General features: G+C 43.6%; 1 protein-coding gene across 1 annotated transcript in view; it reads right to left on the reverse strand.

Annotated features, from left to right (window-relative positions):
* Positions 1–4,016: 4,016 nt before the first annotated feature.
* CHST15 (carbohydrate sulfotransferase 15) overlaps positions 4,017–27,395 on the reverse strand; it is a 45,884-nt gene continuing 22,505 nt past the window's right edge. Inside the window, exons 2-8 of the mRNA XM_059852179.1 lie at positions 23,307–24,378; positions 22,231–22,570; positions 18,422–18,568; positions 13,782–13,938; positions 9,381–9,537; positions 5,816–5,963; positions 4,017–4,654 (exon numbers count right to left, since the gene is read on the reverse strand). Coding sequence (XP_059708162.1) covers positions 4,464–4,654; positions 5,816–5,963; positions 9,381–9,537; positions 13,782–13,938; positions 18,422–18,568; positions 22,231–22,570; positions 23,307–23,849 — 1,683 coding nt within the window. The 5' untranslated portion in view covers positions 23,850–24,378 and the 3' untranslated portion in view covers positions 4,017–4,463. The remainder of the gene's footprint in view (positions 4,655–5,815; positions 5,964–9,380; positions 9,538–13,781; positions 13,939–18,421; positions 18,569–22,230; positions 22,571–23,306; positions 24,379–27,395) is intronic.

Consider the following 27,395-nt stretch of genomic DNA (forward strand, 5'->3'; position numbering starts at 1 on the left):
ACATTCCCAGACTGTGGAAAGAACTGGAAACCTGCCCCATTTTCCTCCAGGAAAGTGTCCTGTGCTGCTGCCCTGCTGTTCAGTGTCACACAGCAACTGCTCCTTCAGAGACTAAACTGCAATTTTTAACCACCTGAGTGGTTTTTTTAGCATTTTTTCCAGTAGATCTTCACCCCTGCCAGCCCAGCTGAGGCACCATCAACTCCTGCTGGAAGGGGAAGTTTTTCACCCAGCAAAGGGAAGTTCAGAAATGATGAGGGTGAGGGAAAGTGATTTTCCTCTGAGCTATGATGCAGTAATTATAATTTGTATCTCTTTCAGACCTTATTTTCTGCTAATTGTGCCTTAATACAGACCCAGCAGGCTTCTAATTTTAATGGCAGCTTCCAGCCTGGCAGCCCATTAGGCCCCTGCCATGCTGGCAATCATTTTGAGGGTCTTGCTCTTGATTGAGGCAGTGCAGGGTTTTCACAGGAGCTGTAGCTCAAAAGCATCTGTCCCCAGCAGGACAGGGATGAATCCAGCAGGGGGGAGCAGCTCCCAGCCCCAGCTGCTGGTGACATCTTCCCCTGGATGAGGTGGGGTCAGGCTCCTCTCCCAGGTAACCTGGGACAGCACAAGGGAAGGGCTCAGCTTGCAGCAGGGGAGTTAAATTGGATTTTAGGGGAAAATTCTACATGGGAAGGGCTGTGCAGCCCTGGGCAGTGGTGGAGTCCCCATCCCTGGAGGGATTTAGAAGCTGTGTGGATGTGGCACTTGGGGACATGGGCAGTGGTGGCCTTGGCAGTGCTGGGGTCTCTGTCTCAAGGATCTCACAGGTCTTTCCCAACCTAAATGATTCTGTGATTCCACAATCCTGAGACTGTGCCAATCCAGCACTTCTCCACATGCTCACCAGCTCCTGAGCTGCCCTGGGAATTGTGTTCCTGTGAGCATCTGAAAAGAAGTAGAAATTCATTTTTTTCCTTTTACACCTGCCTCTTCTTTTTCCAAAGCAGGAAAAAGCCATGTTCATGGCACAAAGCAGTGCTGGGGCTGGCCACGAGATGGTACTGCAAGACAAGAATTCCTGTTGGAAACACACTGCTCCTGCAATTGTTAAGGTTGGAAAAGAGCTCTGAGATCCCAGACCGTTCCCCAGCACTGCCAAGGCCACCACTAACCCAGGTCCCCACATCCACAGGGCCTTTAAATCCCTCTGGAGGTGGTGACTTCACTGCCCTGCCCAGCCTGTTCCATGCTTGACAGCCCTTTCAGTGAAGAAATTTCTCCTAAAATCCAACTTAAACCTCCCCTGATGCAAACTGAGGCTGTGTCCTCTGGTCCTATCAAATGTCCCCTCACTTGTCTGAGGGGGCTCAAGCAGGAATGACTTTTTATGACACTCTTGTGCCTTGTCTTTAACAAAAGAACGTTTGGCTTAGTTGGAGAATGGATTCATTTCTTGGCAGAGAGATACATTCAGAACTGCAACAGCTTCACCATTTATCCTCAGTTTTCCAAGCTGAAGCTCAAGGTCTGTGGCTTGGACTCAACAGATAACAGCACATCCTTTTCCACGTCCAGCAGTGCCTGTTTTCCTTTGCAGGAGATCCTTTGTTTTTGTTGTACCTCTTCCAGACAGCCAAGGTGCTTGGCCCAAACCTTCAAGGTCTTACAGAAACACATTTCACATTCCTCTGCAGTAGCAGCGAGAACATTTGGAAACAACCCTTTCCTCAGTGCCTTTGCACTCAGGAAAGCTGAATCTTTGTCTGATTAGTTTTGTTCAGCAGAGATAAGAGCAAAAGCACAGCATGAGACACGGAGTTTCTGAGGTCTTTGCAAGGAGCCACTGCTGTGCTTTGGCACAAGACACCAAAAATGAAAGCATGTTGTCTTGGTGTTAATTTCAACTTCTTGGCAAACTGCTCTTTTGGGGATGTGGGTCACCTCAGTGCTACAGTGACTAAGAACAATAAAATTGATTTTTTTTTTTTTTTCACAGCTAGAATTGTCAGCAGAAAGGCAAAGGGAACAGAAAGAACTTGGGGGAGCCTTGTCCTGTGTAGAGATTTGCTGTGAAGCCTCTGGCTGGCTGTGGCTGAAGAAGAGGGGCTCTGACACCCAGCACTGGCACATCACTTGAGGAAATGCTGGTTTATTTCATTCTGAGTCACCAGGTCAATTTTATCTTTACAGCCTGAGCTAGACAGTGATATCCTTACCTCCAAAATGACTTCTTGACCAATATTTGCTGCTGTTTGATTCTTAGTCATGCCACAACCCAACATACTACAATGTGTTAAAATCAGGAGATCCTACTTTGGAGTTCATGAAGGAGATGGAGACATAAAAGCAGCTTCACTGAAGACTTCACTTTCAGAAGGACCACAGGCACAAATCAGTGTGGGAGCTGTTCAGTGCCCAAGTTAATGAAAAGGACAGATGTATTAATTAGCTTCTAGGGCTGGTAAAATAATATCATTAGATCATGGCTGTAGTTGACAACTAAATGGAAATATTTGACTGTGGCAGACCAGGTTAGGAAACATCTGTATAGAGTTATCCTGACCACACGGTGTTGATTCCAAATCAAAGCACAGCTGGGTGAACTCTTTGGTGTAAATAACTTGTTGATTAAATTTTTTACATCTACGAATGGTGGCAAGCTATTCTGATTCTCTGTTTCACAGTCCCATGATACCTTTCATTTGTACTTGCTAAAGTAGTCCGTTCTCAGCTCCATTTTTGGTCTCTGAGCATTTTTGAACTAGAACTAATCTGTTCTGGTTGTCTAGAATACTTCACTAAATTACTTATTTTAGGCTTTTCAAACCCCAGATTGAATCCTTTTTTAAACAGCACATTACCAGTTGGCAAAGAACCTAGGAACAATCTTCTGTAGCAAAACATCTCACATGTCAGCAAGCATATCCCTGTGTGAAATGTGCAGGATCCATCAAGTTTTCACATTAATTCTCAGTTTAGAAACACATGAAATGAATAATAAGTCTCTGTGGAGGGGGATAGGGAGAAGTTACCTGTAATATTTGTAAAAGTACTTGTGAAACCATCAATAAAACTGCATTGTGGTTGAAAGGACACGTGAATCCAATCAGAGAGGATTCTCTGGGGCTTTGATAGGTGTCAGCTGGACAGGAGCTTCCTTTGACCCACTCAACACACATTCAGGAGGAAATAGGTTAGCCCATGAGAGGAAATGATCAACAGGCAGCATTTATATTTGTCCATTAAAAAATCCCTTACTTAGGTGGGACTTGCACCTGCAGAAGGCTGCAGATTGTAGGGGACAGTGACCTCACCAGGTGTATTTGAAATTAAAGATTGAATTGCTGCACATCCATAGAAAAAAACTGCTCTTTTTTGTCAAATAAACACTTTCAGGTAGTCCCAAGTTTCTCCATAACTTTCAAAATGTTGGGGTTTTTTCTCTCAAGTCTGCGTATCTCTACTTCTTTAACTAAATATGGACATTTTTCCTGAAGAGGGAAACACATAACCTAATTCCTCAGGTAACACATTCTTTCTGCAAGGTACTGAGAATCCTTCTCATTCATGATTTTAATAGCAAAATTTCATATGGCTTTTAAAATATGTATTCCTTCACAAAGGAGAAGAATAATCCTGCAGAATTTAGCAGAAATATCCATAAAATCTCTCTTCATGGCCAGAAGTGGACTTTTATTTAAAAGTGGTTTCCTGGAAAAATGTGTGAGTGATAGGAATAAATTATACATATTCATACCTACATGAACAAATTATGGAAGGTAATGAATTTGTTATGCTAAACACCAAATTGGCCTGTTTAGGTTTCAGCCATCCAGTCTCACCTGGATTATAAAATTTTCTTTTACAAGAACTGTGGCCAGGAAAGCCCATTTATCTTGAAGATATAAATGAGACTTGGAAATTTATGTGAAGGCACTTCATCTTTCTTTCAGAATTAAGGAAACACTCAGTGTTAGTGTAGACCATTTTTAAACAGGCTGACAAAAGGAAACAGAACTTTAGGCTGAATTCAATTAAAAATTTTAATGACTAAATGACATTGATTGCTTTTAAAAAAAAGAGTGAATAACATATAATGAAAATGAGAGATTATAAGTGTAATTGTAGGAAACTGATGCTGACTCTGTGTGGCAGCATCTCAGAGAAGGTTCCACTTCAACACCCTTGTGGAGGAGTGTAAGACATCATTGTCCTGATGCTTGTCCACTCCTTTGCTGGGGTGAAAAGAAGTTGCAATAAACTGATTAAAGCAAGATGTTTTCCATTCTCTCAAGGAAAATGTGGTGGAGCTGTTGAGATGTGTGCTGGCTGAAGGTGAGACTCTCAGCTCATCCATCGGCTGCTCTTTGGAATGGGAAAAAAAAAAAATGTAAAATATCCACGCACAAAAATAGAATTTAAAAAAATAAAAACTCCTTTAAGCACGGTAGTCGTGGCAAGAAATTTACACGTTATGTCCTCTTCCATAAAAAAGCATCATCAAAAAGAACTTGTGCCAGTTTTGTATTAAAAGGCCTATAGAAATCTCTTAAAATTGCCTTGGTGGTTGGCAGCATGGGGCCCAGGCTTCTGTCTTCAGGTCTTCGGGTGTTGGATGCAGGACTCTTGGTAATCAGAGCTTCTTGTTTCTCACTCAGAGGTCCTGTGGAAACAGAGAATATTATCTTCAAATATTTCCCCCAAAAATGCCCATCCTAAAGAAATCTAATGACTGAATCAGAAGGTTTGGCATGGGGAGAAAAATGTAATTTTTGTTAGCAGCCACACTCTCAGAATATTGAATACAGGCTTAGATCAGTAAAGCAAATCACTACTGGTGAATATGGAAATAATACATGTTCCTCTCCTGTTAATTAATCCTCTCCATAAAAAGCAGCATAAATCACTCTTGGAGGAAAACAGCTGCTTTCAGAAAAAACCCAATGATTGAAGACAACTTCCCCTCCATTCTGGAGCTGCAGGTATTTTATGCTGCTATTTCATTTCATGGTGTGAGCTGACTAATGCCAGCTAAGAAACCCCTCAAGCTTCACTCAGCACTCAGGAAAGGCCTGGTTTGTTTATTTTGGAGGCTGGCAGTGGGATCAAAGTGGACACAGGTGCAGTGACACCCCACTTTGGGAATAAATGTGCATCAGCAAGATAAAAACCTAGGGAGTTTTCCAGCACAAACCACACTCAGGAAGCAGATGCCAAGCTTTTCATCTGTTCAGCCTGCTCCATCCAAGCTTTCCCATCATCTAGACCAAGCCTTGGACCAGACAGACAATTTTTCAGCCACATTTTCATTCTCTTGCTACTGTCAAATCAACATTGGGCAACGTTTTGTCTGCCGGCGTTTCTTCCGAGGATTAGCAACAGATGTCTCAATCAGCACAGCAAAAACACAATTTCTCCCTTCTCCTCGGCTACAAACACAACCTTCCATCATGCTCAGATTGAGGCTCTGGGCTGGAAGCACTTCAGTTTGTTAAAATTGTGGAGGATAGCTCTGCATCTCCGTAAGCCTGTGGCAAACAAGACCTGAGTGACTTCAGAAGCAGGGCTGGCTTCTGTGTGGGAAGATAAATCCCTGCATTCTGAGTGGTCTGGAGTTTTTTTTTTCTTTATATACTCTTACTAAGATCTTCTAACACCAGGCATTTGAGAATTTAATTTTGCTTGACTCCAGGCAATGAGATTATTGCATCCTTCAAGCCAAATTCCTCTACTTCTCTTTTTGTCCCTTAATAAAGCAAAACCAACCTAAAAAGAGGAGGGTAATAATGATTTTGCACACTTAAACCAGCCAGCAAGCACCTACCCAGATCCAGGAACTGGAACACCATGTGCATGGTGTACCTCATGTTTGATGCATGGTCCTCCAGGCGAAGAACAAGGATCTGATCTTTGTTAAAAACTGTCAGCCAGTCCAGGAGATACACAACATAGAGCCCTACCTGTAACCTCACCTGGAAGTACAAAAAAAAACCCAAATTAATTGACCTTACAACACAAAACAACACTCAGCTATGTTATCTGGGAAAAAAAAAAAAAATCCCCAAAATGTGCTTTTAAGGAATGACAGAAAGAAAATATGTGAATATTTTTCAATAGTCCTCTCATTTTTTGAACAGCTCAAAGAAATCTTTGCAAATAGCTCTTCTGCTGGTGAGAGATGTCATTTTAGGAAGCTGCACTTGCTGCACCAGCCACAGGTGTGTGTAAAAGTGCTGCACAGACACAATGATCTGGAGAAGGATGCTCAGCCTCCTCATACCCAAGCTCTCTGTGCTTGGAGCCTTCATGGAGACTCTGAGAGCTCTCAGCCCCCAGATGAACAGTGATTCAAGGCAAGATGCTCAGTCCTGCCCCTTCTCCAGACCCCAAGGCTGCTTATTTCAGTTGGATTTCACCTTGGGGAAATAGTTCAGGGGTGGGCTTGGCAGTGCTGCATTAACACTTGGACTCAGTGACCTTACAGGTCTTTTCCAGCCTAAATGATTCCATTCCAGGTCACGCTGCCATGAGCAGGACAAATATTCTGCCTTGCTGTCAGGTGTTAGATTTGGGTGCATTTTGCTGCATCTTCTGATTGCAATAATTAGGATGAGATCTCAGCTGCAGCAGCATTGATGGTGCCTTGTCTGAGTACCCAGAGAGTCAGACCAGAGAGGGGGAAAGGCAGATTTTCAGCCTCTCCTGCCCTTATCTCTGTTTTATTTCCCTCCTCAATTTTACATAACAAGTTGAAACATAAAAAGAGTAGCCTTGGTGTTCTTAAAAAGTCCAGCCTCCAACTGTGCTTATAAATATTTTTCTCAATCCCTTCAGGCTCAGAGGAGAGGAACATGAATCCCCAGTCTTAAGCATCTTTCATAAAAGAGACTTAACATCTTCAGCTCGCATTACCACAGACCCATCAAGTCAGACAACAGCCCCTTTCACTCCTGACACTGCCCCATGACCTGCAATGATTCCTAAATTCCCCTAAAAAAGCCTTAATTTGAATTATTGCTGAATTATTATTATTATTATCCTGTGTGATTCTGATGTGTGTCTTTGGCTGTTTATAACATCAGTCTCCACATTTAGCAGATTTCTTTATAGATGTGCTACACCAGAACCTGGAACCTCTTACTTGATGAGGACACCAGGCTAAGATGGGATAATTCTGGCAGGGCAGCACCCCAGCCCTCAGGCAGTGCCTCACTCCACTCAGCACTGGGGCAAACTTGTGGTTTAATGTTTCTTTTCTCAGCCCAGGCTCTTGTAAAGAGTTTCTCCATCTTCCTTGTGCACTCCTTCAGGGGCTGGCAGGCTGGGATCACCCTGGTCACTGTGCCTTTCTCTGGGTCATGTTCTTGCCACGGGTTGCCAAACACCCCTTTCTCCCCCTCAGCAGCCAGGATGCCCAGGACACCTCTCTGGTTTCAGAAACACACTAACTATTAAATAGCAAACCCCTTCTTTTCCTGGCACAGTCACAGAATTAGCAACCTAATGAGCTCACCAGGGACAGCAATCCTCACTCCTTCAATGCACAGCAAACCACGAACACAACAGATTTAGCAACTTGGCTGAAGAAGAAGCTAAAAAAGGCCACTGAGGAGCCCAGTTGGCATGTGGGTTTTATTACAAGCACCTGCTTGTGGCTCTATGGAAGGAAAGAGGCCTCCTCTGCTCGTTTCCAAAAGCATCTTCTTCAAGAGGGCTGTTCAAGAAGACAACAAATGGAGAAGGGTTCTGCACCCTGAGGATGAACATAAGAGGAAAATCTTTCCTTCTGGTTCTCTCTCTGCCTTTCTCTGCCACACTGGAAGGAATACATTTGTGCAAGCAGATGGCTGGAAAATTCTGTGATGCTGCCCTGCAGCAGCTGGTGTGTGAGGAAGTCCTGGGGGCTGCAGTCAGGGCTGAGCAGCTCCAGCCTACCTGGTAAGTGAGAGCAGTGTCCTGTTTGCTCTGCTGCTGCAGGGCCCCAGCCCATGGAATGCACTCTTGTACTGTTATTCTATCCAGTGGAAGAGGCAATAACTTCACCCAGAAGCAAAGGAGGGAACTATTCCCCCCGAATCCTTTACAGCCTGAGCAAATAAAAGAGGATTGAATGGCAAACTGGCCAGATGAGAGACTTCCAGTCCATCTCTTCCATATTATTCTCTGCCCTGGAGCAAAATCTGAAGTCAGTTCTATGCTGAAATTGTGAATTTTGGAATTGTAAGCCTGTAATACTTATCCATTCCCCTGCCAGCAGTTTCTGTGTTTTCTTGTATAATTTTCTGGCATGCACAATTAAAAAAAAAAAGAAAAAATATTTTATCTAGTTATTGGTAGCCTTTTCTTACAAAAGAACACATAATTTATTCTGATTTTGAGGCAATTTGGTACTGCAAAGATCTTTGCCAGAGCTACTTTTTTGGAGACATCTGCAAAAAGCTTGCACATTAAATTGTAATCTTCACTAAATGTGCTCTCCATGCACTTGCACAATAGGAAAGCTGTGTTATCCCTGCTGGCATTCAGCAGGGAACAGGCTGAGGAGACAGCTGGGCCCCCACACCATCTTTTACATGGCTTCATATATATTTAAACCCTCCACTTTACTAATGAAGAGGGAGAAGTTTTGATTTCTCACTGCTTCCTGGCATGGGATTTTGGTGCCTTAACAACCTTTCCACCAGGCTGTCCAGCTGGGCAGTGCCCAGGCAGAAAGAGACCTGGGGGCACTGGTGGGCAGCAGCTGGACAGGAGCCAGCAGTGAGCCCTGGGGGCCAAGAAGGCCAGTGACACCTGGTCTGTGTCAGGAATGGAGTGGCAGCAGGAGCAGGGAGGTCACTGTGCCCTGCCCTGGGCACTGGGGAGGGCACACCTGGAGTGCTGTGCCCAGCTCTGGGCACTCAGCTCAGGAAGGACCTTGGGACACTGAGCACATCCAGAGGGGACAGCGAGGCTGGAGAGGGGCTGGGAACACAAACCCTGAGAGGAACCCCTGAGGGAGCTGGGGAAAAGGAGACCCAGGGGTGCCCCCATCACTCTCACAGCTCCTGAAAGGTGCCTGTGCTCAGCTGGGGCTGGGCTCTGTCTCCAGCAGCACTGACACAACCAGAGCACACAGCCTCGAGCTGCACCAAGGGAAATACAGGTTGGATATCAGGGAAAAGTTTTCACAGAAAGGGGGATAAAGTTCTGGGATGGCTGCCCAGGGAGGTGGTGGAGTCCCCATCCCTGGGTGTGTTTAACAAAGCCTGGATGTGGCACTGGGTGCCAGGGTTCAGTTGGGGTGTTGGGGCGGGTTGGACTCCATGGCCTTGGAGGTCTCTCCCAACCCAGTGATTCTGTGATTCTGTGAAAAGAGCAAGGAGCCAAAAGTGCCAGGAAGTACGTACAGGCATGGCGTTGTTGAGGGTGTTGTTGTAGACACAGGCTCGCAGGGAGAAGTCCAGCACACAGCCCTCAAACAGCTGCAGCGACTCCGCCACCTTCTCGTGGAAATCCTCCGCGGATTTGTTGGCGCTGGCGAAGTACAGATAATCAGAGTACAGCCTGGGAGGGGAGAACGTGGCAGTGAGGGGCTGAGGGAATGGAAGAACCTTTATTGACACAACAGATCTGGCAATTCCAATCAGCTACAGAATCCAGGGAAAGGGGATGTGTGTGTAACAGCATCCCACCCACAGCCTGTCACCCAGTGACGTTTTTTCATTCATTTTAATGAGTTTTAGATCACAGCAAAACCCTCTCCAAGGGATTTTGAACAGCATCCCTGCTTTCAAGGTCTGCATCCCTGGAGACCTGACCCTAGAAATTGTGTGAGCCAATGTTTTCTACTGAAGGCAAAATTTAAACTTTAAATTCATGTTCTCTGTGAACAGAAATGGTCTCAGCTTATGTTGCTGCCCCTCTACACCTGGTGTTCCATGGTCAGAAACAGTCCTTGTCTCTAAAACTTAAAGATGATTTTAGACACTTTAACTTTAGGTGGGCTGGAAAGAGTAATTCTTATATGACTACCAAGCTGGCTACCATCATGATTAGAAAGAGTCCAGATTTCCCATTCCTTTCACAGGAAGCTTCATCGCCAATCTTATGTTGACTTTCCATCAAAAACTTCCAATTTACAGTAGCTTACCTGTTGATTTTCTTTCTTTTTTTTTTAAGATTAAGCAGGAGTTTCTCTAAGTTACAAAGCATTATCCCCTCATTGCTCACTCTTAGCACAATTACTTAAAATCATTTTTAAAAGATAATATAAATTCAAATTCCTTTGGGGGTGATGCCAGTGAAACAACCCAAACCCTACATGCAAGGAAATTATCAATTTTAGCATTAAGCCCTGAAACCTTGATTAGGCTTTTGCAAGATAAATGTGTTTTAAAGAGACAAAGGAAATTCTCAGACATGACACAAATATTAGATCTGCTGAATATGATATTTTAACTTCCATTCATAATTGGGCTCAGAATGACCAGAACCACAACAATACCACAGGATTTTGAAGACAATTTTGTATCACTCGAGGAGCCACTTCCCCAGGTGTTTTTGCAGCACAGATCTGATGCCTCCACAGTATCCTTCTCTTGATAAATCTCCAGAAATCCTACATATTTTTCAGCCTCTTTCAAAAAACCACAGGTGTTTAAGAAATAAAAACACCAATCTATTTAGGTGTCACTTATTACTGCAGTAACCTTTTGTATTGCACTTAGTATATTTATCCTTTAACTCCCCTATATTTCCATGGGTACTTAAAAACACCTCATTTGCAAAGTTTAGGCCTAAATCCAGCAAAGCACTTAAGCACAGGAATAGCCCCTCTGCACTCATTATTTATGTCAGTGTTTTGCAAGAACAGAATTTTAATTCCCTTGTGAAACAAATGAAGACTCTCTGTTCATTTTAAAAGAAATAAGAAAGGGAAAAGCTGAAGGACCAGGCCAGCTGAGTTCACCTAAATTAGACACTCAACAACATCTCCTGCTTGCAGGAAATGTGGATATCAGGACCCAGCCTGTCCCAGGGATGGTGGGACTGAGTGGTGAAAGGATTCTTCCTGGGAAAAATCAGCCAGCAGGCAGCAGGTACAGCATGGGCCAGGCTGAAGAGTCATTACAAAGGTTTAATATGACTGCTTGGTGTTTCTAACCATCCATCAAAAGAAATGCATCATTTTTCAGACTCGTTGGCATCTTATGAAAAACTACATTCTTGAGCACAAGTTCTCACTCTGCAGGGCAAGTGGGATTTCCTTTCCATTTCTTTTTTTCTTTTTTTTCCCCATCTGTTTTTAATTCTGGGGACATCTGTCTTTGCTGATGAGGATTTCAGCTGTACTAGCTACTTGAAGTCCTTCCCTTCAACCTCTGTCCACTCCAATGAAATAATGACACCAGTTGACAACAACCATCTCAAAAAAAGATGTAATTCAAATATTCCCAGCTGGGACTAGCCCAGACTTTGTGCAGGTTAGATCAGAGCCCAGCCCAGCCCCCTGCCCTCCTGGCTGCTCCAAGGAACCTGTCCCACAGCCTGGCACCACCAATGGATGCCTGGGCCATCCCTTCTGCTTTTGCTCCTGCAGCTCAGATGAGTTATCAGGAATGCAGGGAATTGCAAACAAAGAGGAACCAATTTGTCATAAACACAGTCAAAAGGAAATGAAACTGACTTTTTCTGTGACCCCTGCTACAGCTGGCAAAGAGCTACACCTCCATTACAGAGGGTGGTTAAGGCAATCAGGGAGTTTGTCACTAATTTACATGAGGAAGCCACTCCAGCCACTCTCTTGCATAAAATTACCATCCATTAACTCCTGGGGTCAGGAGATGCTGTTGATGTGGAGAGCTGCATTTCCTGACACAGGAGCTGGGAAGCATCTCCCAGCCCTGCTCTCACCAAAGCCACGTCCTGCCAGCAGGAAAGCTCCTTGGGGAGCACCACCCCAGCTCTGGAAGCTGCTGGGCAGTAGGTACAGGCTGCCTGCACACACAGCACAGGCCTGCTCTTCTTCCAGAGCCTGGTCCTCACCATCATCTTCATCCCCAACATCACCTGTATCCCCCATCATCACCTGCATCCCCATCATCACCTGCATCCCCCATCATCACCTGCATCCCCACCATCACCTGCATCCCCCATCATCACCTGCATCCTCACCATCACCTGCATCCCCCATCATCATCTGCATCCCCCATCATCACCTGCATCCCCATCATCACCTGCATCCCCCATCATCACCTGCATCCCCAACATCACCTGCATCCCCCATCATCACCTGCATCCCCATCATCACCTGCATCCCCACCATCACCTGCATCCCCCATCATCACCTGCATCCCCATCATCACCTGCATCCCCACCATCACCTGCATCCCCCATCATCACCTGCATCCCCACCATCACCTGCATCCCCCCATCATCACCTGCATCCCCATCATCACCTGCATCCCCCATCATCACCTGCATCCCCCATCATCACCTGCATCCCCATCATCACCTGCATACCCCATCATCACCTGCATCCCCACCATCACCTGCATCCCCCATTATCACCTGCATCCCCCACCATCACCTGCATCCCCACCATCACCTGCATCCCCAACATCACCTGCATCCCCATCATCACCTGCATCCCCCATCATCACCTGCATCCCCCATCATCACCTGCATCCCCCGCCATCACCTGCATCCTCCCACCATCACCTGCATCCTCCCACCATCACCTGCATCCCCCATCATCACCTGCATCCTCCCACCATCACCTGCATCCTCCCACCATCACCTGCATCCCCCATCATCACCTGCATCCCCAACATCACCTGCATCCTCCTACCATCACCTGCATCCCCATCATCACCTGCATACCCCATCATCACCTGCATCCCCTTCCTTCCCTGAGTTTTTCTGGTGCTTTGCCCCTGAGCACTGAGCCTGCCACAAGTATTCTGACTATCCTTATGGAGCTACAGTGAGATGGAATCCACAGCCCCTCAGTCTGATCCTTGTGGACTCTGCCTCCATCCCCTCCACCCTCCCCTTCACCCTCACCCTTATTATCCTACTTCCGAGGACACAGTGGGAAGGAATGAGCCAGAAATCTGGAGGAAGACTGGAGAGAAAAAGTGAAATGCAAGGGGAAAGCTGGACATTCCTGACTCTGCATAGCCATTTAAAACAGCCCATACTACCCTGGGAAAAGCCAAGCCCTTTCCCTGCAAACAAAGGAAGACAAGGATGAACTCCTGTAACTGTTGGCTGTGCAAGTTATAAATGCCCAGTGAACATTTACATGACTGTCTCACCAAGCACTTTAAAGAGTTTTAAAAAATTGTATCATTTGCTGACTCCAGAGCTATTTAATCATTCTTAATCATGATTATTTAATCAGTTTGAACTGCAAACCCCATGCAAACATAGATTTTACTACTTAAATGAAATGAAACATTTCCCAGGACTACTTCTGCTGAGATCTGGAGATGCAGTGCCCTCCTAGTCCAAAGAGCCCTGCTGAGAACCAGGGCATATTAGCTCAGGTAATGGCATTAGATTGCATTTGGAAACATAAAAATTCTTTTTTTTAAACAGCTTCGAAGTCCAGGCATGGAACTCATGGCATTCACACTCACATACTTCTCTTTAAAACTTTATCACTGTTACCTGTGCCAAAATACAGAGAATAAAACCCCTCTTGTCACAACCAAGTAGCTCTCAAACACCACGTGAATATTTACTTGCATCCAACAGAGTGAGAGCTGAAAATATTATTATAATAAGAAAATTTTCTTGCTCACCTTTCAACAGGGTCCCTCAGCATGATGATAAGTTTGGCATTTGGTTGGAAGGCATGGATAAAATCCTGGATGAGGAAGGGAGGTTCTCCTTCAGTACTGTTGTCATAGAAGAAAATCCAAGCATTGTTGTCCCACATTGTCGAGGCACTGGCCTCCCCTGGAAAGGAAAAGCATCTCTGCTCATTCCATTCTTCATGTTGGAGTGGAAATTGGCTGAATTTTTAAGTGCTATTAGGCAGATCAAAATTGACCCCATGAATTTCAACAGACCCTAGTTGTTGCAGACTGCTCTGGCTGAAGCTCCCAGAGCTGCAGCAATCCCACTGCCCCGTGCCTTTGGGAATGCAGGGATGCTTAAGGCAGGTTTTATGCAATTCCACCTGCAATGTTGCTCTCCATGACCACACTGCTTCCTGCTGGTGGCTAACACATGCAAATAGATTTAATTTGGGCTGGAATGGACTGCTCAGCACCTTTTCCAGTGAGGAATCATGGAATCACAGAGTGATCTGGGCTGGAAGGGACCTTAAAGATCATCTTGTTCCCATTCCTTCCACTGGGCCAGGTGGCTCCAAACTCCACCCAACCCAGCCTTGAGGAGCAGGAGTTTGTCCCTGCTGAAGCCTTGCAATGCTCTTTGCAGCACCCACAGGTTGGCCTTAATGCTCCCAATCTCAGAGAAGCAGCTTGCTAACAAATTGGAACATTTCCCACAGAAAAATGTAGAAACCATCACCCCCGCTGGAAAACATAATCAGGAGAATCAGTGAGCATATAAGAAATATTTAAAAAGGAGCTGAGATGTGTCATTAAGGTTTGAAATATTATTTTTATATAATTATTCATGTAGAACAAGTCAACTATTTATGAATAGATAAAGGGTTTCTAGAATAAAGAGCACACTTTGGTAAAATACCAGATTCTGGTATCTTCAGTGTCAGAAGAAGCTCACTTGGAATGCAATGCTACAGGGAGAAATATATTTAGTAAAAATCTCTGCCAGAGTGAGGTATATGATGGTTCAGCTGCTAAATAAATGATCTGATACGTTGTTTGGAATTTTGTAACCTTCTCTGTCTTTTTAAGTAATCCTGGCATTTTTGTGGCACAGTACTGCTCAATAAAACATGTACAGAAGCTTTTTGGGGACTTATAATGAAAGCTAACTCTTGTTAATGAGGTTTTTCAAATCAAAGGGAAGGAGATTAAAAAAATAATAATGTTGTAGGCTTATGGACTTGTACATTATTTCCCTACTTTTTTCTTCCTTCCTCTGCTGGGAAAGCCCAATAAAGATTTAAAAATATGGACAAAACACAACATGAGAAAGGTACTGGCTCCAAACTTCGGCTGAACATAATGTGATTCATTAATAAAGTCTGGGAGTTGTTAGAAAACACATTAATCTCCTGTCACGTTCATTTTGCCTCTTTCAGGAGGAGGAGATCAGGTCCATTGGCTATAGCTGGGTGTCCACAACAGCTCCATTCTAAATTAATTAGCCAAAGCACTGCCTAATCACCAGCAGGCTTCCACTTGTCAATTAAAACTCAATTAGCCCAGCTCCCACGCTGGGTGAGGCAGCAACACAAAGGATTAACCAGAGGCCAGGAGCTGAGACAGCCCTGCCACAGAAACCTCCCCTGAGCCACCAGGACGGGGGGAAACGCAGAGGGAAGGAGCCCCTGCAGGCAGGGATTTGCTGGGGAGGGCACTCCAGGGATGGGGGTGACCTTGGCAAGTCCCTGCTCCATCCCCCTGACAGGCACAGCCTCAAACAGCTCCCTCAAAAATGTTTGCCTCGGTCATGGCAATGTAATTAAAGTCAGTGACCCCATCGAGCCACCTCTATCCCTGCCTGGACCAGATCTGATCATCCTTCACAGCTCTCTGCTCTGTTCCCTGGTCACCTCGGGTGTTCTGTTGGATTTATCCCAGTCAGTGTGGCCAAACCTGCCAACACCTCCCTACCCTGCTGCAAAGTGAACTACAAAAAACACCCGGGGCATTTACACATAAACGGGCAGGTTCTCCTAACATCAGAGCCCACATCCCACAGGAACTCTGAATTCCACCACCCCAAATCTGCAGGCAGGACACAAGTCAGGGACCCAAATCCCACAATCATAAAGGTTGGAGAAGACCTCCAAGATTGTCAAGTCCAACCCAAGATCACAGGCACAAAACCAAATCATGCTAAAGCATTGACAGGGCTCAAGGTGCTGCTCCAGCCCAGCAAAACCTGGGCTCAAGAGGCTAAATCTTCCCACTGGATCAATGTCACAAATTTAATGAGGGGAAAAAAATATATTAAAAAATATAATAATCATTCTGGTCCCTGCTGACTTTTATAATTACAATTTCCTGTAGTAGGCAAACAAAAATATTTCTGATGATTTGACAGTGTTTGGTTTTGGTTTAATATAATTATATATAATATATAAAAATAGATATATAATATATATTATTATATATAACAACTGTTATATAGCATATATAATATATAATAATATATATGTGCATATGTAATATATATATTATATAAATAATTATAATTATATATGATTATAATATAATACAGGTTTAATACCTGCAAAGAGAACAAGCCATACCAAACATGAGATAAATTAATCACCAACAATTAATTGTGTTTAATTACACTGCTGCAACTGAATTGGTTTTTTCTTATGGACTTAAAGATCATATGAATTATTAAATTGCCTAAAGAATGGTGCATAACCTCCTCATTCAGTCATTAATGGATTAACATCACATTGTGTTTTCACAAGTCATTCCTCTGAATTTATCTTATTAATGATTCCACATAAACAAATCCTGTTCAGAATGCCTCAGGCTGGATCAGCCCTGTCCTCTGGGGTTCATCTCTAAACAGATATTGGGGTTTTTATTTTTTTGGAAAATGCAGTTATTACCCACTAGGTTTAATATCCAAAGGAGCCTAACTTTTCAAAATAATATAACATGATGAACTACTGAAATATTTACAGTTTTAATTTGATTTTTCTTTACAGTCATCTGAAATAAGAAAAGGAAGATTATGAGAAAACCTGATGCTCATACAGATTCATTTTAGGCTAGATGGCTTTGTTTTGCTTTTTACCAAGGTCATAAAAGACTGCCTTAATGAGTATAATCATTCAAGACTTTTCCTGTAAACTTAATAAGAAAACCCAGCAGAACCTTAATGACACAAGAAATGAGACCACAGGAAAAAGAAACACAAAGTGAGCCCTACAAAAAGCTGCAACAGGAGGTGGGTAATCAAAGATGTACATTGCCAATTAGATTAGTGAATTTAATTAGTATAAGCACTTCACCCATCAAAGGACAGGAGATATTATTGTAAGTAGCAGGAAAATCTGCAGATGTCCTTGATGGCAACATTTCTTAAGAACCCCATCTTGCAAATGTTGCTCAGTGCTGCAATGTTTGATAAAGTGAATGATGGACTTAAATGGAGGCTGGGGAAGAAATGTGACTCAGACAAGGCTCTGGTTTAACCAACATAAGGCATCATCACCATCTCATCCAGTCATCAACAGGTTAAAATTTTAGGTTATAATGAGATCAAACCCCCCTTCATTCTGAGGGCAGGCAGTAAACTCTTGTCTCTCTTTTCTGTAGAATTGTGACTTCAAGCCTACTTGAAAAGTCTCTTTTTGACAGGCAACTGTCACTTGCACAACCACTTTTTGCACGGAATGTGTCTGGCTTCCCTGTGAAATAAGACTGGTAAAATTCCCATCCCTCAGTTTTCTGGTTTTAGCAGACAGCAAAAGCAGAATTCAGCAGTTTGTGATGTTCCTCATGGGCACTGTAAACCAGTACACCATGGGCCAGAGTGGATGAGCCCAGTAATTTCCCTTGTGTGTCAGGGACAGCAATCCAGGGATCCCTCCCTAGAGCCCCGTGCTCATCATGGACTTCCACAAAGTACAATACAACAGCACTTCTAGACCATTCTTAGTGGCAATTAGGTAATTTAACACCATCTAATTATATCAATTTTTTCTGTTGGAGCTTAAGAGCCACTGGAAGCTTTTGCTACCACATCTCCCAGCAGCTCTGGGATTTCTGCAGCACCCAGTGTGTGTCACAGCACCACAGTTACTGATTTATCCCAGACATTGCTCCAGCATTTGGAAATGAAGCCACAATCCCAGCACTAAGGCAATCCCCTCATAATTGTGCTTAAAGTGGATGTGGCACTTGGGGACATGAATTAATGGTGAACTTGGAAGTGCTTGGGGGAATGGATGGGAGTGATGATCTTAGAGGGCTTTTCCAACCTAAATGGTTCTGTGAAAACAAAATGAAAACTGCATTTGAACAAGTCACCGAGGTTATTCTCATTCTTGGGAAAAAACCCAAAACAACACATTAATTAAATGCTGATGCTCATCAGATATACAGCACTTGCTCAGGAATTTTCTGAAGATAATCACTGCTTCTTATCAAAGAAAGAAGGAAAAGAAAGCCAAGAGCTCCCAGGTACACCAGAGAAGAGCAATATCAGGGGCTCTGTGCTGAGAACCAGCCACAAAATCCCCCTCTGGTACCTCAGCTCTGAGCACTGCAGTGTGGAGCTACAGAGAATTTGGGGACTGTTTCTGCCCTACCAATGATGATGTTGTTCCTCTTGCCATGCTCCTTCACAGCATCACTCTGCAGCACACTCTGGATCTGATGTGCTGCCAGGTCGAAGAGATCCAGGTAATCTTCCACCGGGTAGCGGTCGTGAAATCCATCCCTCAGCCGGATGATTCCTGAGGAAATACAGCCAGAGAGAGAGAATTAAAATCAGCAATTATGACAACAACAGGGCAAGACTAACCACTGGTGCAAACCAAGGTGGCTGGCCCTGAGCCAGCCAACATCAGCACGAGGTCAGACCGACCAAGTGCAACCCTCAGATAGAAGTGCCAATAATGAAGTGGCTGAGATCTGAGATACTGAATGATTACACCATAAATTCGCAGTGATAGGAAGTATTTTAAGTGCTCTGTTTTGTAGTCCCTGCATGAATGAGCTTGGATTTATCTTCTTCTAAATTTAGCTTTTGGAAGGAATACAGGAGATAAGATTCTACTTCCATTTGCACCCATGTAAATTGCAGTAATATTGGACTCCCACTAGATTTACTGTTTTGAGATTGAGCACAGGCTCTGATGCCAAATATGCAAATCAACACACGCTGGGAAATCATTCATGGGTTTTTCCTTTCACAGGTATGCAAATAAAGCTCCACGGTAGTATCTTGTTTTTCTCCTCTCCTTCCCTACACTCCAGGGTAAGTTCAGTATCACCTTCCCCCTGCATTTCTCAGCATCTTGAGCTGCATCCTATGATTTTTATACTCCTTTTCCCACTCCTGTTTCCAAATCTAGTCTCACTTCTCCATTTGCTGTATGTGCTCCCCACAAAGGACTTCTCAGCTCTCCCTTTCTTGTTCCCACAAGGCCAATAATTATCAATTATGTGAGAAGAAAGCTCAGCAAGGGAGTTCTTTTGTCCATTGCTTCTGATTTTCCCCTTTAGGAAAGTGGGATTTAATGAGGGTAGAAGAAAGTTCAACAGCATATTTTGACTTGTTTTGAGGGGGGAAAAAGTGCAAGCATGGTGCTACAGACAGCCTTGGTTTGTTGCCACCCTACTCCTGGGAACAGAAATAGTGGCAAGGAGCCAGGAGAGAGAGAGAGACAGTCAAGCTGAGACAAAGCCCTGTGGAGCATCAACCATCCCAGCAGAAGGAGAAAGGAGTGATTTGTGAAATGGGGCCTCCCCAGAGGGCTGTTTAACTTCAGCTGAAATTAGTCAGTCTCATAAAAATCCACTGAATCAGAGGATGCCATTGAACAAAGAGTCTTTCTTGTCCAGCCTAAGTGTTAGAAACCAAACCAAGTTAATAGCCAGGAGCATAGGAGTCATAGCCACTTGCTGGCTGTCTCAGTTTCACTTGTGAGTGTGTTTGTCATATCCTCTGTTTTTCTTTTCTTAACTTTTAAATAGTAACCATTAGGTAATGTACTTTAAAGGCAGAATTAAAGGACTGAGCCACCAGGAATAAACTTGATCTTTCATTCTCAGTGGCAGACAGCTGAGATGATCAGAAGGTCATCCCTACAGATCCCTCTCCCATGAGACCACGAGCTCTGCAATGTTTCCTCTTTCTCCAGCATTACAAAACAACTTCAAAAAAACTGAATTATGCAAAGAATGTTCTCTTCAAGGATCAGCACTTGGTCCCCAGTGGCTGACCACAAGACTCTGCAAGTGGAAGGCTTGTGAATGCCAGCACAGAGATAGGAATTCACCCTTGTTCTCAAGTTAGATGCACTCCAGCCTGGTTTTTTTACATTCTTCTGCCTGTTTGGTAGGTCAGGTTCAGAGCTTTAGTGAGCCCAGACTTGCTGAAGTGAGGCTGGGTGCATTACCTTCTCCAAAATTCATTCCAAACATTCATCTTGAGGTTCATGTAAGTGGAGATGTAAAACATTTTAGATTAAGGTATCATTTGGGTTCAGCCTTTTCTGACAGTGCTACCATGGAACAGAAATCCTCCACAGATTTTGCTGACAGTCCCTTCTTTCCATCACTTTATCTGAACATGAGAAAAAGTTGTGTCTGTCCCTGGATCCCTGGCAGTGTCCAAGGCCAGGCTGGATGGGGCTTGGAGCAACCTGGGATAGTGGAAGGTGTCCCTGCTCATAGGACAGGGCAGGGGGTGGCACTGGATGAGCTTAAAGGTCCCTTCCAACCCAAACTATTCCATAATTCCCATGTTTTGTCTTCAGTCAGCTGCTGATTGTGATGAACAAGTCCGTTCTCTCATGGATCTTCAAGGAGCACCATGGTGCTTCTCTTTGCCTGACTTGGTTTCACTCCTCAATTCACACTGGTGCCTCCAGTGTTTCTCAAACAGGACTAAGTTATCTCAAAAGCAAAGCTGCATTTCCATCACATGGCTTTACATCTTAGTTTACAAAAAAGTATTTGGAAAATGTCCAAAATACTTTGTTTGGCAATTTTCTTATGGCATTTGGAAAGGAAGAAAACTGAAAATTCAACAGCAAAATCGTGAAATCCCATCTCTGTGGCTGAGAGCCCCTCACCAAGAAGCAAGGAACAAAACCCTGCCTGCAGGAGCTCAAAGGTTCTTCTGGGATCCAGGGCACAGGGAAACAAGATGGAAATGACAAGACCACATGTAGGAGAAATAAAGAATTTGAAGCAGCACTGCCAGTGTCCCAACGCCTCAGAAAGTGTCCTTTCTTTCCTTTAGCCACAGAAATTCATCATTTTCCCATTCCAAGGAAGCTTTCTGCGCCAAAAGAAAGTAGTGATCAAAGTCCTCATCTACACTCCAGTGCCAGTTTTCCTGTTCCAAAGTCTGTGTCTGCCATAAAGCAACAGCAAATGAGAAACAGAAATTAAAGTGTCACCAAAATAAGCAGAATCTTCCTCTTGGAAACAGAGGAAGATTTTTTTTTAAATCACTGAAAAGTCTTTGATACCAAAGTCATAAAAAGTGAGGGCACACCAGCACTTAACAGCCAGACCCAAGAAGAGGAAAATCCAGTGCCTGGGTGGAATACAGAAGGCACAACACTCATCCACCTCTAGAGGGGAGCAGTTAGGAAATTCAAGTGGCACTTCTGCAGCTCTAATCTCTAACCACAAGACTGACATTCTTCAGCATCCAGAGAGAGAGAAGAAGGAGAAAAACACTTCAGGTGGATGAAATTCTGTGCTCAGCAGAGAATGCACCCTCCAATGCACCCTTTGGAGGTGAAATTATGAGGGATGGATGCCTTTTGCTCCAGATGGCCACAACCCCAGCTTGTCAAGTCTGCCTTCAGAGATGGAAATAATGATATCATCCAGAAAAAGGATCAAAAATATGTGCAGGGCCCTCAGTGGGAGAGAGATTCCTCATGCAGAGCATCTCTGCTGATCAGTGTTGGCGAGAGAGGTGGCATTAATGAAGCTCTTTCCACAGTTGTATTTATTGAGCCATAAGGACTCAAATTTTAAATAGTGTGACCCATCATTTATTGATGTAAGAAAGGCTTTACAGAATTTTGCAGTACAAAACTATCACTGCTGCTCTTCAACTCCCCCATGACAACCTGACAGTTTCTCTTCTTGCCTTTATAAATTCGTAAGGTCATTTTGATTCACTGGTTTTGTTTTCCCTTAGATTTTCCAAATAAAACCAAACTAAATGTGCATTTTCTCAAGAGGCTTAACCCAAACCACCATTGAACCAAAGCAGGTGGAGCACCCACCACCTGGATTTCTCAAAACCACCAACTCCAGCAGTTTCTAGGCATGCCAACACGCAGCAAATCTATAAACCTCATCCCAAACACTTAAAACAATTTAAGAGGGACAACTTGCCTGGCCAGCAGAGTACGTTTTGACTCACCAAAGCGTTTCCTGGTCCACCAGTGGGGCTCCTTGATGGCCGAGAAGCGAACGTCGGGGTGCAGCCGGAGGCGGTCGTACAGGTCCGTGGTGCCACACTTGGGCTGCCCGATGATGTAGAAGTGTGGCAGGCAGCGCAGGCGGTAGTGCTTGTCCTTGTAGTGGTACAGGTGGTTCCAAAACACCTTCCTGAGGTAATCAAAAATGATCCGAAAGCGCTTGGAGTACAGCGCGTAGGAGTTGGTGGCGTAGGGATCCGTGGTGGTGTTCCCGCGGTACTCCTCGTACCAACAAGGGTTCTTGCTGTTTGGAAGGAATTTGTTAGGAATTACCGAAAACATCTGCAACATAAAGAACAACAATTTCAGTCAAGGCAGCAGGCAATCAACTTTTCTTACTTAGCACTCACTTTTCTTACTTAGCACGGTGAGAGAACGGAAACACTACCTGGGTATTTCTACCCACAAAGCTGACCCCATTCATTGCTTCTGATGAACTAAATCCTGTGCAACCCACTGGACTGGGAGACAAGTATTTAGAAATCCTTTTATTTTAAGGCCAGAAAGGGCCTCAATAATCGCCCCAACTCCCCTGCAATATCAGGAACAGATTTTTAAAGTCAAACACCCAATACTCAAATCAAATTACCTTTCAGTTTTTAACTCTGAAATACAAGTTTGCAATGATTTTCAGGAAGGCGCCCTAGCAAGCAGTTATTAGAAAGACTCTTTTCTTATTTATCATTTCAGGTGACAGGTAAATGTAAGTCACAATGATTTTGCATGAGGGAAGGTAAAAGTTCACTGATGTTGTACAGCTACCAAATGACTGCCTGATTTTTTGCTTCAGGTGTCAAGACCATTTATAGAACCCATCCATCCTGCCCATGACTCAGAGGGATGTGATCTACAATATCAACTCCTCAGCTGCTGTGAATCAGGAGACTCTAGATGGTGTAAATCACTGCATGAACATCCAAGCAGTTGCACCTTTTTATATCTTGGCAAAAGATTGATCCACAAGCCTTGAAATAAGGATGTAAAAAGCAGTTTAAGACACGCCTCAGTTCATACTTACATGTGGCTCTTGCTTCCTCAGCTCTTCTAAATCAGGGCGCTGCCTCGTTATAAACTCTATCTTTGAAGTAATGGTGTCAATAATTAATTTAATGCTTGGATAATCCTTTACATATGAAATATTCATTTTTAAAGGCTGGTAATAGTCTTTCATGTCACTAAGGCTTTCATTGTCCATTAAGCTGGGATTGCTAGCAAAAGCTCCGTAATGGAAGGGAGATGGGATCAGCAGCAGGCCATGCTTGGCTCCAGTCAGTATGTAGGACACCATCACCAGAGTCATTATGATCAACCCAAACATCAAACTGCAGAGCTTCCCCTTCCTCAGGCAGAAAAACCCATTCCAGCTCTCACAGTGATCAGTCCTCACTTCCAGAACCGCGAGCCACTTCATCTGCTTGTTGTCGGTGTACAAAGGGATTTTATTTTCTCCTCTGCACACAGGACACTTCTGGTTATTGTGGTCAGGTCCACGGCATCTGAAACACTGTCTGTGCAAGTCATTTGGTAATAAATGTATGCAGCAATTAATGCAATGCCTCATATTACTACTGTTAAACTCCTACGTTAATGAGCCAAGCACAGCCATAAAAATGGTTCTGAAGCATATGAGTCATCTTCTGCAAGTCTGAAATTATTTCGTTCCTGGAGTGGCTCTACAACTACTCAGCAATGCAAAAGGACAGGTTCAAAACAGAATAAAAAGTGACATGTGTCACAGAAAGAAAAAGAAGCCCCAACCACCACCAACTCACAAAAATAGATGTGCTCTGGATGTGGTTCCCAAGAATTTGGCTCAGTGAGAGGAATGTGGCAAAGTAAGGATCAGCTACAAAACTGGCTCAAGTTTTTCCCATTGAACAAAATGAGAAGGAAAAAAAATTGTTACGTAGTGTGAAAATATGCAAAAAATAAAAACAATTCATTTTCCTCTGCTTTATGCTGGAATAGGCAAATATGGGTAGAAATTTCCAGGTTCCCTTAAAACAAGCAGGTTCCAAACCACACTGCTGCTGCTGCTGCTGGAAGCTTCATCTTCCCAGAGGTTGCTCCAAAGAGATGCATTGTCCAACCTAGAGAAACAAACCCAGATATTTATACACACCCAGGCATCATATCCACACCATCTACAGCCATAGCAAAGCACAGCCCACCACCAGTCATTTCAGATTCCTGTTTGAAAGATGCCATTTGCCAAGTCTGTTAATTACAGCACTCAGGACAATAAACCCAGGGAACATTTGGCTCCAGGTTCACAGCAAGCTGCCCCTGATTTTCCATCACCCATCTGCTCACCTCAGTGCCTGGTTGCTGCTGCAGGTAACACTACACGACTCACTAACCCACCCAACAGATCTTAATCTGCTCTTGAAATATGGGAGCATTTCTGGACAGTATCCAGTGACACAGGTTTAAATAATTACACTCTATCTGCTCCTGAGGACCTTAAATGAACAGTCCTCAAGTGGGGTAAGACCTTGTTTGAGGCAGGGATAAAGTAACAATCTCCTTTCAAACATGGGAGATAAAAAGCCAAACAAAAAAAGAAATCAAAAGCCATAGTAAAACATTCAGCAAAGTGAAGGGATTAAAAAACAGACACAAGGAAAAGGCTAATGACAGGATCTCAGGTTTCTGGACAAAATGATGGCTTCTCTTATTACTCACCAAATCAGAGAAGAATAATCATTACTATTATGAGTCCCACAATTTGACTGTTTTGCCTTTAGATCTATCAACACCTATTTTTAATGCTTAACCATCACTGCTACAATTCTAGATAATAACCCCTGGTTCATTCCTATAAAAGTGTCCTGATCAAATGGGGCAATCACTGCAGATCCCACATTCATCATCATCCTTCTGGCTGCATTTTTGTATGAGACAAAGTGCTTTTGTAAAAAGTTATTTGTATTCTGATGTTTCTCCCACTGAGCACTGTCACATATTGGAGGATTTCTGCAATCAGAGCAAGTAGGCTGTGTCTCAGGGACTCAAGAATAATTAGATAAATATTGAACAAAAGTATTTGCAAAATGCTTTCCTTCCACCCCAAAAAAAGTTCATTTCCTTAATGAGTTTATTCTCTAAGCCAGATGAGGCAGACAGAAATCACAGCATAATCATTACTGACTATATTTAAACCAAAGGGAAGGAAATCAGTGCAAGACTTCTCTAAGAGACCAGTCTTAAAAATTCTCCAAAGGAGCAAAGCTGTGATGACCTTGACAGAAATTTGGACAACTAAAGATATAAAATCAGATTCATAGGGGTAATTTTAAACCTAGAAAGTTTATGCTTTCTTATGTGTAAAATATCCCTCCACTAAATACCCAAAAGAAAAAGGGGAACTATGGAAAGGAGCCAAGGTTGGAAAGACCTTGATGGTTGTCCAAACACCACCAATGGTGGTGAGAAGGAGGACAAGAAAGGGAAGTCCTGACAAGAAGTGAGAAGTTTCCACTTCCCAAGTAAATATTTCAGGCAGAAATAAGACCCTGATCAAACATTGTCAGAGAGGAGGCAAAGGGAGCCAGAGACAGAGGCAGCATCAGGGCAGATTCAGGCAGCATCCACATCCAACAGAGGAAGCCATGAAAACAGAGATAGCTCAAAAAAACCCCAAAAATACTGTAACAAAAGGGGGATGGAGGTGAGAGCCTTCATCACAAAAGATAAAAGAGGAAGGTGAAAAAGCCCCCCTCAAAAAAGAAGCACAAAGAAGAGACTACAAGATAAAGCAGTAGCTAGAAAAGATCTGGTAAGCAAAATCCACCCTACAGCACCTCTTCAATTACATTTATCATGTTCTACACATTTGTTTTTATGAAATTCTTCTACCCTGAACCCCTCTTCTTTGACATCCACCTCAGTACCCTCTCTGCTCTCCAGCTCCTTCTGTTTATTTTCATAGACAATTCCTATGCACTGGCTATTTAAAATAAAGAAAAAATCCAATTTATCCAGTCCTCTTCTAACAGGGATCTGCAACCTGCTCAGTCACTGAACAGATTTATCTGAGATAACATTATGGGATCAATTCCAGGTTTGGGTATTTGACATCAATTCTCAAATTTTTAAAAAGAGCAATCAGAAATACATTAATGAATGCAGACCACAAGACCTCAGAAAAACCACATAACCTTCTCTGTCCTATGTCCACTTGTGTGTTAAAAAATGGGCTGGAATTTATTGAACCCTTCCCAGCTGGAGACACTCCTCAAGAAAATCTGCCACAAATATTACAAAGCCAAGGGAAAACCACGTTAACTACATCTTTGGCAGGTGAAGAAAATTGTTTATCAGGAAGCTGATACAAGGGGGAAAAAATAGAAATATGTTTAGGCTACAGGAAAACTGAGATATTAATCACACCAGTCAGGAGGGGAAATTTAAAGCTCCACCAGCAACCATAACTCTGCCAGCTCATGCATAAGCACTGCATCAGGCTGCTTAATTAGCTGATCAGTTTGATGACCTATCACAGGACAATGACAGATCACTCAGCTAATAGAATAAACACACGGATCTCATTTTTTTAATAACTGCTAGTTGCCAACACTCCATTTTACATGATTTTGCACTGTCAAGGTTCATAAAATAAAAAAAAATGCGTTGTAATAAACACACAAAGGGATCTAATTCCCCAGTGCCACTCCCTTCTCTGTCCCAAGTTTTTGATAGAGGTTCATTCCCTAAGATTTTACCATGGCATGAAGGATGCTCACCAGAAGGGCAGGCTCTCCCCCCTGCCCTCATTTCCCTCATTCACCCCATGAAATCAAGACATCTACAGTGCCCTGTTTTTGTTCCTCCCATCCAACATTCCCAGCAGCCACGGCCACCAGCACACGTCACCTCTTTGTATTCCACTCCTGAGAGCAGAAGGATGTGGATTGCAGGCAGAGGGAAGGTTATGAGGCTTGAGCTGGTAATAAACCATGTGTGTCTCCTTATATTTTAGCTGCAAAGCTGCTGGCTGTTCACTGGCAGAAAATTACTCTCTTTACACAACAAGCAGTGTCTTTGTATATTGAATAATGTAGCATGTAATTTCCCCTTGTTGAAGGGAAGGGTGAATTATTTATGA

Source organism: Haemorhous mexicanus, chromosome 7 (assembly GCF_027477595.1).
Source record: "Haemorhous mexicanus isolate bHaeMex1 chromosome 7, bHaeMex1.pri, whole genome shotgun sequence".
NCBI lineage: Eukaryota > Metazoa > Chordata > Aves > Passeriformes > Fringillidae > Haemorhous > Haemorhous mexicanus.